General features: G+C 35.8%; 1 protein-coding gene across 1 annotated transcript in view; it reads left to right on the top strand.

Moving 5' to 3' along the window:
• LOC120354997 (dynein heavy chain 7, axonemal-like) overlaps window positions 1-17,488 on the top strand; it is a 423,355-nt gene that overhangs the window by 394,590 nt on the left and 11,277 nt on the right. Inside the window, exon 14 of the mRNA XM_039443220.1 lies at window positions 9,478-9,704. Within this exon, the coding sequence (XP_039299154.1) occupies window positions 9,478-9,704 (227 nt within the window). The remainder of the gene's footprint in view (window positions 1-9,477; window positions 9,705-17,488) is intronic.

The raw sequence follows: 17,488 nt of genomic DNA, 5'->3' as shown, positions 1-17,488 counted from the left end.
AAAGACTCAAATCAAAGGTTTTAGACTCTTGTCCGAACAATGATGAAGGAATTTCGAGGAACAGATTCTATGATGAATTAGCAATGGAAGCCTTGACAAACAATCTTTCAACACAGTTGCAAAATGCAATAAAGATTACAAAGCCGAAAAGTTTTGAAGAAGCAGTTGCTTTGATCAGAGACGAAACGACAGACAGAGAGAAAGTACAGCCAACTTCTTGTTGGCAAATAATCAACAGACGGAGATCAAGTTTTTCAATACAGTCCAATAAGGAAAGAATTCCCAGAGCTACTTTTCGTAATCATGCTGAAACAGGGTATTATTAGAAAGTCAATATCTTCATTTTGTAGCCCATTATGGGCTGTTCCTAAAAAGACTGCCCCGGGAGAACCACCAAAGTACAGAGTTGTTGTAGATTTTAGACAACTGAATGATCAGACTGAGTCAGAAAAGTATCCCCTTCCACGTTTGGAAGATATGGTTGACAGGATGAGGGGAGCGCAGGTTTTCAGCACTTTGGACCTAGAATCTGGTTACCATCAGATCAAAATGGACCCAAATGATATTGAGAAAACAGCATTCAGTTTTGAAAGAGGACATTACGAGTTCACAAGAATGCCATTTGATTTAAAAATGCTGCATCTACTTTTCAAAGACTTATGGATGAATTCTTGGAAAACATAGATGAGCAAGCAATCCAAATTTACATGGATGATATTGTGGTATTCAGTAACAACCTTCATGATCATAAACAACATCTTACGCAACTGTTTGAAAGAATGAGGGAATTCGGTCTCAAGGTCTCAAGAGAAAAAACTAACTTATGTCAACCAGAAGTGAAGTTTATAGGACATGTAATTTCAGCTAGTGGGACTCGCCCAGGTAATAATAAAATAAGTGCCATACTAGAAATTCCTATTTCCAAGAATATTGAGGAGATAGAAACATTTTTAGGAATGATAGGCTACTACCGAAAATTCATTAATAATTTCGCACAGATGACAGAGCCACTGACAAATTTATCAAGGAAGGGAGTGCGGTTCAATATGTCATCTGATGTTATACAAGCAATAGAACAATATAAGAGAGCAATTTGCTCTACACCGGTTCTCTAGTTTGCAGACCTTGAGCAACCGTTGACGTTAACAACCGATGCTAGTGGGGAATCAATAGGGGGGGGGGGTGTTTTGGCTGAGGATGATGCACGTGTTGCATTTGCAAGTAGTTGCACTGTCACCCGGCCACAGAGAGACGTTATAGCACCGTTGAAAGAGAGCTGTTAGCAGTTGTATGGTGTAGAGACAACTTGAGGCCATACCTCTATTCAGCTTACAACCCCTAATATGCCGCCATTATTATGCAAATTAAGCAAATTGAACGAAACCTCTGCACAAATCTCAAACTGGAAACAAAAATTAGCTGTCTACAATTTTAAAATCAGACACATAAAAGGAACCGACAATTCTGTTGCAGATTGCCTATCAAAAAATATTAATCCATTATCTGTCAATTTAATGGAAGAGAACAATGAATACTTGACAATTGAACCAAATGAGATTGAAGTAATAAGTGACATTATCAATGATAAAAGGAACCAAATAGTCTTGTTAAAGAAACAAGATGGAATAATTGAGACTAACATGCATAGTGGGCCTATCAGAGTTACAACTATTATTATCCCTCCTAAAATACCAGATGGTGACTTTATGAATACAATTTGAGAAATAACAGTCATGGGTAAAATCTATTATATTTATTCGGACGATCAACTTTTAAATGATAAGATTGAAAGACTCTATGAAAGTAAAGAATTGGATAAGAAAATAGAATTCTTCATATGTAATAAAAAGGTAGAAACAATAGAAGATAGGATGCAACAAGATAATATAATCAAACAGTATCATGTTGGGAAAACTAATCATCGAGGAGTTAAAGAGACTGTTCAATATCTCAAACGACAGTATTATTGGCTCAATATGTTCAAAATTGTGAATAATGTTCTAAGTGCATGCGAGACTTGTGAAAAAGTTAAATATAATAGAGCCCCGTACAAGACACCTCTACAGTTAACACCTACACCTGAACGACCGTTCCATACAATGGAAGTCGACGTTTTCCATTACAACAAAGAAATATATTTAACTTCAATTGATCAGTTCACTAAATTCGCCACCGCTTGGCCTCTTGAAAACAATACAGCTAAATGCCTAGTAGTGAATCTGATAAGACTTTTGGGGTTATACCAAAGTCTAAAGGAGTTAATTATGGACCGAGGGAAAGAGTTTTGCAATAGTCAAGTGAAGGCAGTATTACAAGAGTTTGGAATCGCAAGTCATTTTACAACAGGACATCCAAGATCCTACGGCATGATTGCGAGATTACATAATATTTTAACAGAACACCTTCATCTCTTAGAGGCTGATAAATCAGTAACTGGAAAAGAAGCTATGGCGAGGGCAATATTTGGTTACAACAATAGCATTCATTCAACAACAGGCCTTACGCCTCTGGAATTAATTCATCAGCATGAGATGCACAAACCAATTTAGGAAAAGATGTATAAAGAGAAGAAGAATAGAATCGTACGGCATAATTTGGAAACCAAACAAGTGGACGAAAAGATTAAAGTTGGTGATATACTCTTCAAAAAGAACCATTATAAACGGACTAAAGCATATCACCGTTTCATAGGAACTTTTATTGTTCAGGAACTTCTCTCAAGGAATCGATTGAAGTTTGAAAAATTGCAAGGAATGACAAAACGTTCTGAGATAGCACATGTTCATAAGATAAAAAGAGTCAAGAGGCGATCGCCAGATTGCCAGACGAACTAACATAGGCTTGTTTTCATTGTTATTTTGGTTTTTATATTTGTTGCAGGGATAGTGAAGATTGGGGATGGGCAGATAGTACGCCCAGCTGTTACATCAGCTTCACTATCCCTATCATCATAATTTGTTGATTTTACAAAAATAAACAGTTCAGTTTTAGAACCAAAACGATTGGTAACGATAAACATTACTTAATACAATATTTTGATCATATAGTTCCAAATATGTAGCCACCAATCGTCATTAAGTTATTCTCCTAAATTATTCTCGTAAGAATGAGGCTTACAGTTCAATGAGCAAGAAAAGTTGTGTGAGTGTGGCACACCAGATTTTTGGATTATGAAATTCTGAATAAAATGAGATCATTTGGAACTGCCTATCTCCAATGAGTACTGAGTTAAAATTTTCAACTGAACAAAATCTTCCAATTAAAATCGCGCATGCGCGATTGATTTGCAAGCGTAAAAAAAGATTCACTGCGCATGCGCGGATGGTTAGCGAGCGAAAAAGTAGATTCTCCTCAGAAATAAGCTGTTTCACGAGGAAAATTCAGTATGTAAATTCTTTTTCGCCCCACTTGGATGTAATGAGCTGGTTTTCATGCGTCATATGGAGGCCAAAAGTGATTGTCTCCTGACCAGGCCGGTAAAATTTTTATGGCCCTAGGGCTGTGAAATAGCCTTGAAGTCAGCTGATTCTTATTTGATGTGAACGTGTTTACAAAATAGTTAATGAAACGGAATCAGTTTATGCTTCTAGAATTGAATAAAGTATTTTGTAATAAGATACTATCATTTTATTTGGATGAATGAAATACAAATGAGATAGGTCTATCATAAACTATTCAAATTAAATTTTCAGAGTATAATAGAATCTAACCTCAAACCTCCTAGTACTGCGTTTATCACGGAACATGGTGGATAAACGGAATCAGTTTATGCTTCTAGAATTGAATAAAGTATTCTGCAATGATATACTATCATTTTATTTGGATGAATGATATACAGATAAGATATATATTATAAACTATTCAAATTCGATTTTCAGAGTAGGATAGAACTTCTAACCTAAACTTCCGTTGACATTCAGATTGGCCAAATTTCAAGTGTGCTTCAACAGCTGATCAAAAACTTTTCATTATTTGTGTTTATTAATCAATAATTTATTGAAACATTCATAATAATTATCATCTTATTGTAATTTGAAAGAATAACAGAGTATAAACTCAACCTCCCACTTAATTGAACATAATCTTTTAGGTTGGTTAGATTAATCAGAATGAAAAATGAAAATACTTGGACAATTACCTGATATTCAGACTTGCTAGAGCTATGACCTTCCACTTCTGCTTTCGGAAGTGCTTAATAAACAATTATTCTCATATATATATATATATATATATATATATATATATATATATATATATATATTGTTTATTTTTCTGTGTGGCGAAAAATAGCGTTCATACCATGGACAAAAATGTTTTTCTGGCTCTCAATCTTTTCTAGACTTCGGCTTGTGGCCTCGGACTTGAAAACCGATTCCAAACCGGAAAAGTCTCATTTTCGGCCCTAGGTGCGAAATATACTATTTCTATGCGCAGTTGTAGAAAAATACCATTTCACCACTGGTGGATCTGACCACCCTTCGCGCACTAGGGTCAACAAGAGGTTCTCGACCATCTGCTGTACCACCGCGTCCGCCACAAGCGTCGTGAACACTATAATTGACTCGAAGTCCGCAAGCTATCCTTCCAGCTTTCAAAGGATCAGCTCTTACTCACAATCCCACAAGAAATCAAACTGACTGATCTCCAGGATTGGATATCAGCCACAACCCGATCACGAGTTAAAACAGTCTCCTATCACGAGAAGAGCTCAAATTTAAGTAACTTTCCATGAATTCGTGACTGATTCATCTCGATAATTGAGGAAGAGTGAGGATGCGTATCATAAACACTCCTTTGTTTTAGATCAAACTCCAAATAGAGTAGGCTGCCCCTCCTCAAACACTCAAACAGGTGAGAGGAAAGGAACATTTAGTATTTTTTTTTGAGTTGGGTTTTCTTTGAGTTTGTGTGTGTGTGTGTGTGTGTGTGTGTGTGTGTGTGTGTGTGTGTGTGTGTGTGTGTGTGTGTGTGTGTCTGTCTGTTAAAAGAATTTCAGTTATTCTATTTACTTAGTATTGATAGAATTTCATGTGTAATCTCATTTCTATTCTGTAAACATATATGTTCTACTCTTTGTTTCTAAAAATTATACACTCATCTACATATTCATTTTCTGTTCTGAATATGTTGATTGTTCATTCGTTTCCATTATAATGTAGTGCTAGTATGCAATGGGTCTTGCAAGACCTGGCAATACATTGTCATTTGTGATAAAGAATGAATAAAGAATAGATCAATCAATTTAGGCCGTGTGCATGAAACCGAGTTAGCTGCCCCTACTTAAACAGGAGATGAGAAGGGGGGGGGCATGAACTGAGTAGGCTGCCCCTGCTTAAACAGTTAAGAGGGGGAAGGAATATTCAGACGTAGGGGATGAAACCAAGAAGGCCACCTCTGCTCAAACAGGAGGGGAGGAAAAGAGTGATCACGTACTAGGGCTGCATCTGCTCATACGGGTGGAAGGGAAAAGGAGTATTTAGGTGGTGGACATAGAACTGAGTAGGCTACTCCTGCTTGAACAGTTAAGAGGGGGAAGGAATATTCAGACGGTGGGCATGAAACCGAGTAGAAGAGTGATCTGAAGATATCCTACAAGCGGCAAACACACTGAATGAATATTATGTAGGTGTTGGTGCAAATGCTATTTCCAATGTGATTGAAGATATTATACATGACGCGGACTACAGGTTGGAATCCCGTTTCCACCTGATGCAAATTACAGAGGGAAACTTGATGCTCATTGTCAAGGACCTGAAGGGTGGATCTGCCCCTGGTATTGACAACATACCAGCTACTATCATTAAAAACAATATTGAATATCTAAAAATACCTCTCTTGTACATAATAAACAATAGCTCCTCACAGGGAACTTTCCCAGTTTCTTTCAAAGTGGGAAAGGTGATTCCCATTTATAAGTCCGGTCCCAAAAATGAATGTATCAGTTACAGACCTATAAATTCATTGAGTGTGACATCTAAAATTATGGAGAAGGCGGTAAGGCTCCAGCTGGAGAATTACCTTTCCTCAAACAAAATTCTATATAAAAATCAATTCGGGTTTAGAAAAGATAAGAACATTGATGATGACCTCTATCTATTAAACGAACAGATTCATGAATCAATTGAGTGTGATAAAAAGGTCCTCCTTGTATTCATGGACTTGGCTAAAGCCTTTGATTCAATTGACCGTGACATTCTCCTGAAAAAACTCGAGTATATTGGAGTTCAAGGATTAGCATTAGCATAGTGGTTTGAAAACTATTTAATGATAGAACACAGGTGGTCTCTATCATGGATCAGTTGAGCGCACTTATGAGCAGTGAGTACGAAGTAATACAGGGGGATACTCTTGGCCCCCTGTTGCTCCTGATATACATTAACAACCTAGGCAGAATTAGAGTCGACAACGGTCACATATTTTTGTATGCCGATGATACAGCCTTATTATTTAAAGGGGATAGCTGGAAAAGTGTTTTCAAGTCAGCAGAAAGTAGGTTGGCCATTGCAAAGCGTCGGTTTGACCATAATAAGCTCTCAATGAACCCAAATAAAACAAAATATCTACCTAAATCAATTAGCGCCGCAGGCGACCCTGACAACCAGCAATTAAAACTTCATAGCTGCTGCATTCCTCATGTGTGCAACTCCTGTGAGTGTATCGAAAGAGTAACACATTACAAATATTTAGGTGTTACATTTGATAACCATTTAAGGTGGTCTATACACGTGCAATATATCAGGAACAAACTCAGAAAATTCATATACATTTTTCTTCCTTAAGTCAGATTCTCACGCTGGAGTTGATTAGAATGGTCTATTACGCATATATCCAATCAACATTGCTGTATGGAATTATTGCTTGGGGTGGTGCATACAGACTATACTTTCCCCTTTATCAGTCATGCAAAGAATTATCATGAAAACTGCAATTCGTCAGCCTCAACAATATCCCACAGAAACACTATTTAACCAATTTCAAGTTCTTAACATCACTCAATTTTATGTCAAGACCCTGATCTTGTATATTTTTAAGCGCAAGTCTTCTTTATTCACCAATATCCGCCACAATTACCAAACAAGAACTGCTCTGAACACAGGTACCATCACTCCTAGACTGCTTAAAACATTCACAACTACATCCTGGCATTATAAAATCAATATGCTTTTCCCTAAGCTACCAAAATTTATGAAAAATCCCGAAAATAATAGAATAAGCCATCTCAAGCAAATAGTCAACAAATGGATACTTAGTGTGATACTTATTATCATTCTACCATTCTACGTCTGTAAGTAATATATCTTGTAATTAATAATTACTATTGCTCTGTTTCTTTTGTTTTGATGATATGTTATTGTTTAATGCTTATTATTGGTTTAAATTGTTTTGTTTTTCAATTGTTTTGTATCATTGTCATATCTATCATTGTATATTTAAGTATATGTAAATGTAGAGAACGCGTTCCTTGCACACAGGCTTTGCCCATGTGAGGAACCTTCTTCAAGTTTTGTATATTCTGTATTGTTAGTATTTCCTAAGAAGAAGATTGAAGATAATTTTAATTTCAATTTCAATAATATGGAAAACATAATTTCGAACAATATGTGAACTCACTTACCCAATGTATTTGCACCCCACTCTAAATTTTATGTATCACCACTACACCTGCTCTAGAACATGGGTTTCCCATAGTTGAGTGGGTTAATTTCTGGAAAATGCAATTTTTAAATATTTCTGGTAAATGTCATATATTGCATTTTTAAATATTGTGAACATTTTATTGACTAGATTGCTTATTTGTATAATGGGAATAAAATTTATCATTATGACAATTATTAATGTAAAACACTCCTCTCGTCTCACTCCAATGAGCAATACTCTTTCAATTTCAATACCATTAGGAGGTTACAACCGATTTTAAAAATGGCGATTCATTTTTTTCAATTTTCTTTGCGTTTTTAATGTTAATCAAGACGAGTCTGATGCATAATAGAAATTCATTATTGGTTTCAAATTGTAGATAATTCCATTCTTCACGAGCTTAGTAGCCTGAAATTCATCTTGGATCACTCTTTCGTATCATAGGAAAACCGAGACCATTAATGAGTAAGATATCTTCAATGTCGTGATTGTTCATATTAAATTGAATCTTATTTTACGAACATATTTGTCTATGTATTGTTTCCAGCAAATGAGAGAAAAGATTTCATTCTACGATTCAAATTCAAAATCAAATAATTTTATTTAAATTATGGGTTACCGAGATACATAGCTTTGAATATGGAAGTAGGTCATTTTTTTGTGTATTGGAATACCGTTGAAGTACACTCAGGAATAAATTTTTCATTTTCCGAAAATATTTTCTAAAATATACAATGATAACAATCGGAAGATATTGTTGATCAAAATCTTATATTCATCAAAGTTCATTTCCTCTTGAAATTTTTACCCATTGAAGATAGAGAGTTCCGAGAATGATCTCATTCTATTCGGAATTTCATAATCTATAAAAAGGCAGAAGCGAATTTTTTGTCCGATCACTGGATTTGGCGGAAATAAATAGAAAATGAACCGAAAATACGAGGTTTTTGAGCCACTTTGTATCCAGTAAAAGGAAAATTTGCATGAAAAAGATTGGTCTGGACTTCTCTTAAGTAACCAAAGAGATTGAAAAATCACAACCACAATATAAATTGCAAGCACATCCCCTTCTCCATGTCTATATTGACTGGAATATATTCCAAATCACATCAAAACCGTTTTTGAGATTCGCTTGACACACCCACTAACATACCCACACTTCCACATGCTCAAATCTCAAATCTCATGCTCAAATCTCAAATCAAATGCTCTAATCATGTTCAATATCACAGGATATTGACCACGAAAATTCAGTAAGGTGTAAGGATACAGGATGTCTTAACATTGGAAATATCCTTCTGGAAATGGGAAGATATCACCACGTTTTGGTAATTCCCAAGACATCACTACAATAGCTGTATAAATGTATGTGAGCAGTAAATGTAAATTCATAAAGAGGTTTGATAAGATTTAACCAGGTACAGCTTGTCAAGTATGATAGTAACACCATGTTTCTATAAACTTTCTATCTCTTTCTCTCTCTCTCTCTCTCTCTCTCTCTCTCTCTCTCTCTCTCTCTCTCTCTCTCTCTCTCTCTCTCTCTCTCTCTCTATAATATATATTTTTTTTCTATGAGATAAGGATATATATTATTCAAATTGAATCACCAATATGCTATATACTTTTGTGGAGTAAACAATCTCTTAACAAGAGAAGTATTTGAGCAATTCATGATTAAAGCATCTCAAATTCACACACATGAAATCGTGCAAATAAGATAGAACAAATAAAACATCTGCAGTTCTATATCCTCAGGTTCTTGTAGTTTTAGATTTCCAGTCTATGATGGATGTTTTTTTTATAGTTTATGTGATTGAAAAATATTTGCTTGTCTCTCAGGAATGGGAACGAAACGGAATACCGAATGAATACTGGTTGTCTGGCTTCTACTTTCCTCAATGTTTTTTGACAGCTGTTCTACAAAACCATGCTCGGAAGAACTCATTTTCAGTCGCTGATCTGACATTTGATTTTGAAGTGATGCAAACTGACTCACTACAAATTTGCAATCAAGGAGTGTATGTTCATGGCTTATTTATCGAAGGTGCTCGATGGGATAGAGCGATGTAAGTTGTTATTCAAGAACTTAATTCTATTTTAAAACTTTATTTTCAACATACAAGAAAAGCTTCTCAATATGAAATATGGAAAATTAATTGCAAATTGAATAAAATTCAATATTTTCTACGATTGAATATGAGCAAAGTAATTAAAACGAAAGTATTATGAGTTATTTCAACTTTATTTTATATTCATTCATCTGAAAGATTACATGGCAAAAAATAATTATGGTCTCACAATTTCATGTTTCCTACTGAAATATCATAAAACTTGGTAGAAAAGTGGATGAGTAGTGGTTTTGATTCTGCTGTTTTTTGTATTCTCAAATCCTTATTATTTGTTGTAATAATCAGCACAACTAACAAACTGATCAAATAGGTGAGCGCTGTCAACCATGTGGACTCACTTCTTTTGCACGAATCTTTTTATTTTACAAATTGTTCATTCTAGCAATAGTGATTTCATTGATACATTTTCTGTTATCAAGTGTACTATATTACTGTGTTTTAGTGGAGAAGATGTGTTTGATATCTATGTTGGATGAAAATAGGTTATTATTCACAATTTTGGTAAGAGCTACTTGAAGTTCTGTAAAAATTAAAAAATTCAATTACCCTTTTTCCAACTTTATTTTGATACTCACGACATGTTTCGACATGTAATTTTCAAGTGAGTGAGTGAAATAAATATCATTACCAATTTCTTATTTATGATCATGTATTTTCTAGGACTGCAAATTTTATTAATAAACTTATTGGTTGTGTTGGGGCCGTACGGCGCAACATCTACAACATTAGGAGTTGTGCGTTCCTAAATACAAAGGCTGTAGTTTTGGGCATGTACCTTGATCTCCCAAACAGAACTGTAATCGTCCTACAGATAATTCCTCGAGAGCGGCTCTCTATTATCCGTGTGAAAATTATCTCAGATTCAGTGATCTGGGAAGAGGAGATTCTTGGGGACTTATCTGTATAGATGATGTCCTGGCACGAACTTTTTACACTGTATAGTTGGTGTATGCGTAGTTCACTTATAACTAGCCAGTTTAAAACAAGTTGGTGTATGCATAGTGTAGTATACCAGAAACCAGATGTTATGCAAAACAGATGACATAAATTAGTTATAATATTTAATAGTTTGTTGATTGGAATTCACTCGATCCTACATGTTTTAATAGAGATTACACACGTTGAGTATTAATCTTTAAGACTTATTTATTTCTAATATTCTACATGGCGCAGTCGGTAAATAAAAATCACAGCAAATGTCAACCATTCGACGGAACAACCGAAGATTGGATATATTGGCACGAAAGGTTCAAGATTTTCCTACGAAATGGAAACATCAAAAACGAAGAAAAAAAACGAGACTTACTACTTGAGAATCTGGGACCGCAACCATTCAAGATAGTTTTCGATTCTATGCATCCGACCCCCATAAACAACATTGGATTTAATGATGCGATAGAAGTCTTAAACAAATACTACACGAAACCACAAGCACCTCTATCCCAGAGAGTTTGTTTTTCTCGACGATTCCGGAATGAAGGTGAGACCATAACTCAATTTGAACTAGATTTAAGGTTTCTCGCAGGAAATTGTAATTTTAGTGATAACCTGGATGAACGTTTAAGAGATCAGTTCATATTAGGCATCAACAACGATAGTTGGCAACTTGAGTTATTGAGAATGCATGCATCAACACAAACAACTTTTACAAAAATAATAGAATCAGCAAAATTGCTAGAAACCGTTAACCTTCAACAGCAAGAAATTAAAAACAGTTCTACAAATTTGAATAGAGTAAAAATTTCTGATAAACATCAGGCAATGGAATCTAACCCTCAAAAGTACAACGAAAAATATGAAAAGAAATCGACTCTAAAATTGAACAAAAATACACATTGTCTCCGTTGTGGAAACCGGCGACATTCTGATGGTATCATGTGCACTGCAAATAACAAATTTTGTAAAGCTTGCGGAGGTAAGAACCATTTTGCTAGAGCATGTCTAAAAGTAGGGAACGCTACAATTGTAAAAGACAAACAGATAAATCAGGTCCGCGAAAATTTATCAATAGAAGATGACAACCTGTCACTTTCCGATATTGAACATATAAGAACTCTGGAAAAAGGCTGTGAAGTAATGGTGAACGTTAAACTCAACAACAACACAGTGAAAATGCTGTATGATCCAGGTGCCGCTTACAGCGTTATTAACTTGAAATTATGGAAAAAAATTGGAAGTCCCATTTTAAAACCAACAAGAAACCTCACGGCATACACAGGGATTGACATTGAAACACTTGAAGAAACACATATAAATGTCAATGCTTTTGGTGACTCCAGGAAATTACCAGTAATTGTTATAAAGAAAGATGACATACCTTTGTTTGGACTTAATTGGGTCCTCAAATTCAATCTACCCTTACCTCCCGGTGCTGAAATATGCTCAGTAAAAAAAACGATAAGCTCTCCACAAAAAAAGAACTCAGTTTTGGTAAATAAAATAATCACAGATTTTTCTGATGTTTTCAATCCAAATCTGGGAACAATAAAGAACTGCAAGGTACTTTTTTACATGTCAAAAAATGCCATACCAATAGTTGCAAAACCACGTCCAGTTCCGTTTTCCTTGAGAAAAGCAGTAGAAATGGAACTACAACGTTTAGTAGACAGTAATGTACTATCACCTGTAAACACAAGTGAAGAACCTATCACATGGTCCTCACCAATAGTTATTGTGGTGGAACCTACAGGAGCAATCCGGATATGTGATGATTTTAAAACAACCATAAACAAGTTTATAAGTCCAGACAACTATCCCCTACCTAGGTTTAAAGAAATCACTTCAAAACTTACAGGAGGGAAAGAATTCACAATTATTGATTTGAAGGATGCATATCTACAAATGGAAGTTGATACTTCTGTACAAAAGTATCTCACTATTTCTACGCATAAAGGATTTTTCAGATATTCACGCCTTCCTTTTGGGATAAAAATAGCAACAGTAGCTTTTCAGTGTAAAATGGATCAAATCTTGGCTGGCTTGGAAGGCGTTGCATGTCTTTTAAACGATGTAATAATAACAGCTCCCACAAGAGAAGAACACATTAACAGAGTCAGGGAAGTGTTAAAACGTTTTGAAAACAATGGACTTCGAGTACAAACCACAAAATGTAAATGGTTTGAGGAATCAGTAAACTATTTGGGACACAGAATAGATCAAACAGGTATACACCCCACAACTGAACACATCAAAGCCGCAGAAGATATGCCATCACCGAAAAATGTCAAAGAACTATGATCCTTCTTGGGATCAATCAACTACTACAGTAAATTTGTTCCACATTTACAAGCACTGTGCGTTCCATTACACAAATTACTTCAAAAAGGAGCAAATTGGCACTGGGATAAAAAACATGAACAAATCGCTACAAAATTGAGACATTTATTAACAACATCAGATACTTTAGCTCATTATGATGAATCACTTCCTCTAATTCTTGCCACAGACGCAAGTGAAGTCGGATTAGGTGCAGCTCTTTTTCACAGATATACTGATGGTACTGAAAGGCCAATTTTCTTCGCATCAAGACGACTTGACAAAGCTGAAAAACGGTACAGTGTGATTGAAAAAGAAGCATTAGGTTTAATTTTCGGAGTAACACGTTTTGAACAGTTCCTCTATGGCAGACACTTTGAGATTTGTACTGATCATAAAGCTTTAGTGAAAGTTTTCGGTGAAAATGACTCTATTCCAAAAGTTGTTTCCAACCGTATTGCTAGATGGGCCTTAATTTTGAGCTCATACAACTACTCAATAAATTATCACAGAGGTGCAGATAATGCAACGGCGGATATGCTATCAAGGTTTCCTTTGGAAAATGTATTGAAGTCAAAAAACGAAAAGTTAGGGGAAAACAATAGAGCACATCTTTTCCACCTTCGATTTCAAGATATACCATTATCAACAAAGAGCTTACAAGAGACAACAAAAAATGACACAACACTTGCAAAAGTTACAAACTATCTCCGAAGTGGTTGGACAACAGATACAAATGTAAACAAAGAACTACTACCATATTACAATAAACGAGAAGAACTATCATTTGAAAATGGCATACTCCTCTGGTCGGGTCGTTTAGTCATACCCACAAGATTAAGAACAAAAGTACTACAAATTCTTCATGAAGGTCATCCAGGAATTGTAGCAATGAAAGGAAAAACACGATTCCAAGTATGGTGGCCTGGACTGGACAAAGATTTAGAGGAACATGTAAAACACTGCACCGCATGTCAAGAAAACAGAAACAGAGATGTTGAGATGCCACTTTTCTCATGGACTCTTCCAACAGAAGTGTGGTCTAGAATCCACATAGATTTCGCAGGACCATTATTAGGGAAAATGTGGTTAGTCGTTGTAGATGCTAGATCGAAATGGCACGAAGTAATACCCATGTCAACAACCACAACAAAATCCACGATCAATATATTACAAGATCTATTTTCTAAATTTGGCTACCCAAGAATAATTGTAAGTGACAACGGTCCTCAACTGACTTCGTATCAATTCCAAAATTTCTGCAAAGAACTGAACATAAAACATGCACGTATCACCCCATATCACCCAAAAAGCAATGGATTGGCGGAGCGTTGTGTACGAACGTTCAAAGAACGTATGGGAGTTTCAAAAGGAAGTACTGGCACTTTACAAGAAAAACTAAATAAATTTTTATTCGCTCATAGAACATCCCCAAAGAGAGCAATGGGAAAAACACCTGCTTTTATGATGTTCGGTCGCGAGTTACGCTGCAAAATAGATCTATTACTACCAGATGTTAACGACAGAGTAGACGACAGAGTAGACGAAGAGTTAGTTAAACAAGGGAACAGCAAGCCGAGAGTCAACGCAAAGGTGTTTGGAGAGGGCGATGGTGTATGGGTACTAGACAGATCAGGCAAAGGCTACAAAAAAGCAAAAATCGTTAAAGTAAATGGACCATACTCATACCTAGTGAATGTTGAGAAAACGACGAGAAGATGCCACGCAGATCAACTGCGATATGCAGATTGAACTTAAGAAGAAAGGGGGAAGATGTAGTATACCAGAAACCAGATTTTATGCAAAACAGATGACATAAATCAGTTATAATATTTAATAGTTTGTTGATTGGAATTCACTTGATCCTACATGTTTTAATAGAGATTACACACGTTGAGTATTAATCTTTGAGACTTATTTATTTCTAATATTCTACACATAGTTCACTTATAACTGGCCAGTTTGGAACAAGATCTGGTAGTCAGACGTTTTACTGATGTTTCACACTTATTAAACTGCTCTGTAGAAAGTTCACCAAAAATGGTAAATTGAACTTAGAACGCAGCATCAGTGGGAACGCAATGATGCAGTCATACAAAATTATTGATTGGCTATTGATTTATGAAATAGTTACCAATACCAACTTGTCGCGCGGGAGTTGTAAATTCAATTGTGATTTATAGATTTGGAAGAGCAAAAAAAGACTATTTTTCTACATAGTCACCAAACATATTGATGCACTTATCATAGTGGTCGACGAGCTTTGAAATTCTTTGTCCTAGACATTCGTCCGCCTGTGACTTGAGCCATCCGGTGACACACATTAACAATAATTACTCATTGTCATCAAAGCGCTGTGCTGCTAACCAAGCCTTCATTTCTGACAACAAGTGAAAGTCGGCAACAAGTTTCATTTAGAGTTTCTTTCTGTTTCACTCAATTCCGGATATATGGGTAACATAAACAAAAAAAATCTCACATGAATTAGATTACAAGAACTACTGTCGCAAAACAACTTGTTTTCCAAATTCAAGAATGATAATTGCGTTGTCTGATGGTAACATCGTTTGTTGTTACACTACATAAATTTATTGATGCATCCTCTAGGGAGATAACAATAGCACACAAAAGCAAACCCTTGAAGCCATGGATGGTCCCAGGACTGATCAACGCGATCAATGTAAGGATAGAATGTACAGAAAACTGAAAAAAGAGTCATTCGATAATTAATTGAAAGAAGATTTAAGACTGTACAAGAACACATTAAATAAATTGATAATCACAACAAAAAATAGCTATTATACAAATGAAATAAATAAAAATAGTCAAAGCCCCAGAGCTCTCTGGAAATGCATAAATGATATTATAAATGAAAGCAATCATACAAATGAAGACTTAAAAATGGAAGCATTGACATTGAATAGTTTCTTTGCGGAAGTGGGTATGAGACATGCAGAAGCTATACATATTAATAAAAACGCAGAGGATCTGCAATTAAATAACTGTAGTAGGCTACCCTTCAAAACTCATGGTTTCTAACTTCAGTTGAAGCTTCACATATAGAAGAAATTATATCCAAATTGAAAAATAAGGCTAGTTCTGGGACAGATAACATATCCAACTTTACATTGAAACAAATTGATCAGTATATAGCAGCACCTCCAGCTGATATAATAAAGAATATTTTTGTAGCAGGGACTTTCCATCATTTCAAAGTTGCAAAGCTGAAACCAATATTCAAGGGGGTGACAAAACTAAACCCAGTAACTGAAGACCAATCAGCCTTTTAAGCAATTTAGCTAAAATAGTTGGAAAGCTAATTGAACAACAATTAATCAACTTCTTAGACAAATACAATGTTATGGAAAAAAAGCAGTTTGGATTTCAAAGGAATAGAAGCACAGAAGATGCTTTGTGTAGTCAATGAACATTTACATGTCATAGTCAGTCAGGAGTTCTAGTTCAACTTTTGTATACTTCAGCATAACATCAAAGGAGAAGCCTGGTGATGTGAGGTAGTGAGCACAATCCAAGTTATAGCTTTTCAAGCACATGTCTCTGAAGCTTTCAAAGACATCAGCCAGGAGGAGAACATCTGTTTCCAGGTATAGGTCACTGTACTCTCCCAGGGTCTTGCAGTTGAATTTCTCCCACACTTGTTGGACATGTTCATATGCCTCATCACTGATGTGACTGTCAGTTAGCTTACTGAAAAACGTTTCCTTTGGTTGTAGTGGGGTCTCCTTCAGTTTCTCTCAAGAGTCACAATATTCGTAGGGGTACACACCCTTTCAGGAAACCAATTCCAGTTTGTCTCCAAATTCTCTGGCAGCATGTGGTAGCACTGTTGACACTACTTCAGTTGACATAACAAGGTTGATGACTAGGTTGTCCAGGCTGTCCAGTGTGAATCTGAAGGTATCAATGAATCATAGGTACAATCTCTGAGATATTTGTTTGGTGAAAGATATTTATTTTTCTGATGTGTTTGGGATAACAGACAGCTGCTCTTTATCAGTTACAAGGTGCGGTATAATCTGGTGGGTGTCATAATTGGAAGAGGTGTGAAGAAAAACAGGAATGAATGATATACGACATCTTTGTAGGTTGCACTTGTTGCACATAGCGTTCCGGTAGGCCCCTGTTATATGGCAATGGTCATACACCTTGTCACCATTGATTGATTTCTTGCAGGCTTCACAGTTGGTAGCAGCATTGTGTCTGGCTCTCTCCCTCTCAGTGAGTGGAAGCAACTTTATTTGTCGATGATTAATTGCATCATCCAGATCTCTTGCATACATTGTCAGAGTTTGGATGAAGTGTTTGGCTGCATCAGGTCCTCTATAGATGATTGGTTCCTGAGGGATGATGTTAGTGATTGTCAGCCATGATGGAAATAAGTTCTTATCTCTAACAAAGTAGAGGCAATAACTCATTGCTGTGTGATGCTGGATCACTCTGGTTGC

Source organism: Nilaparvata lugens, chromosome X (genome assembly GCF_014356525.2).
Source record: "Nilaparvata lugens isolate BPH chromosome X, ASM1435652v1, whole genome shotgun sequence".
Taxonomy (NCBI): Eukaryota; Metazoa; Arthropoda; class Insecta; order Hemiptera; family Delphacidae; genus Nilaparvata; species Nilaparvata lugens.
Note: the sequence above shows the minus strand (reverse complement) of the source record. Positions and strands in the feature narration are given on the sequence as shown.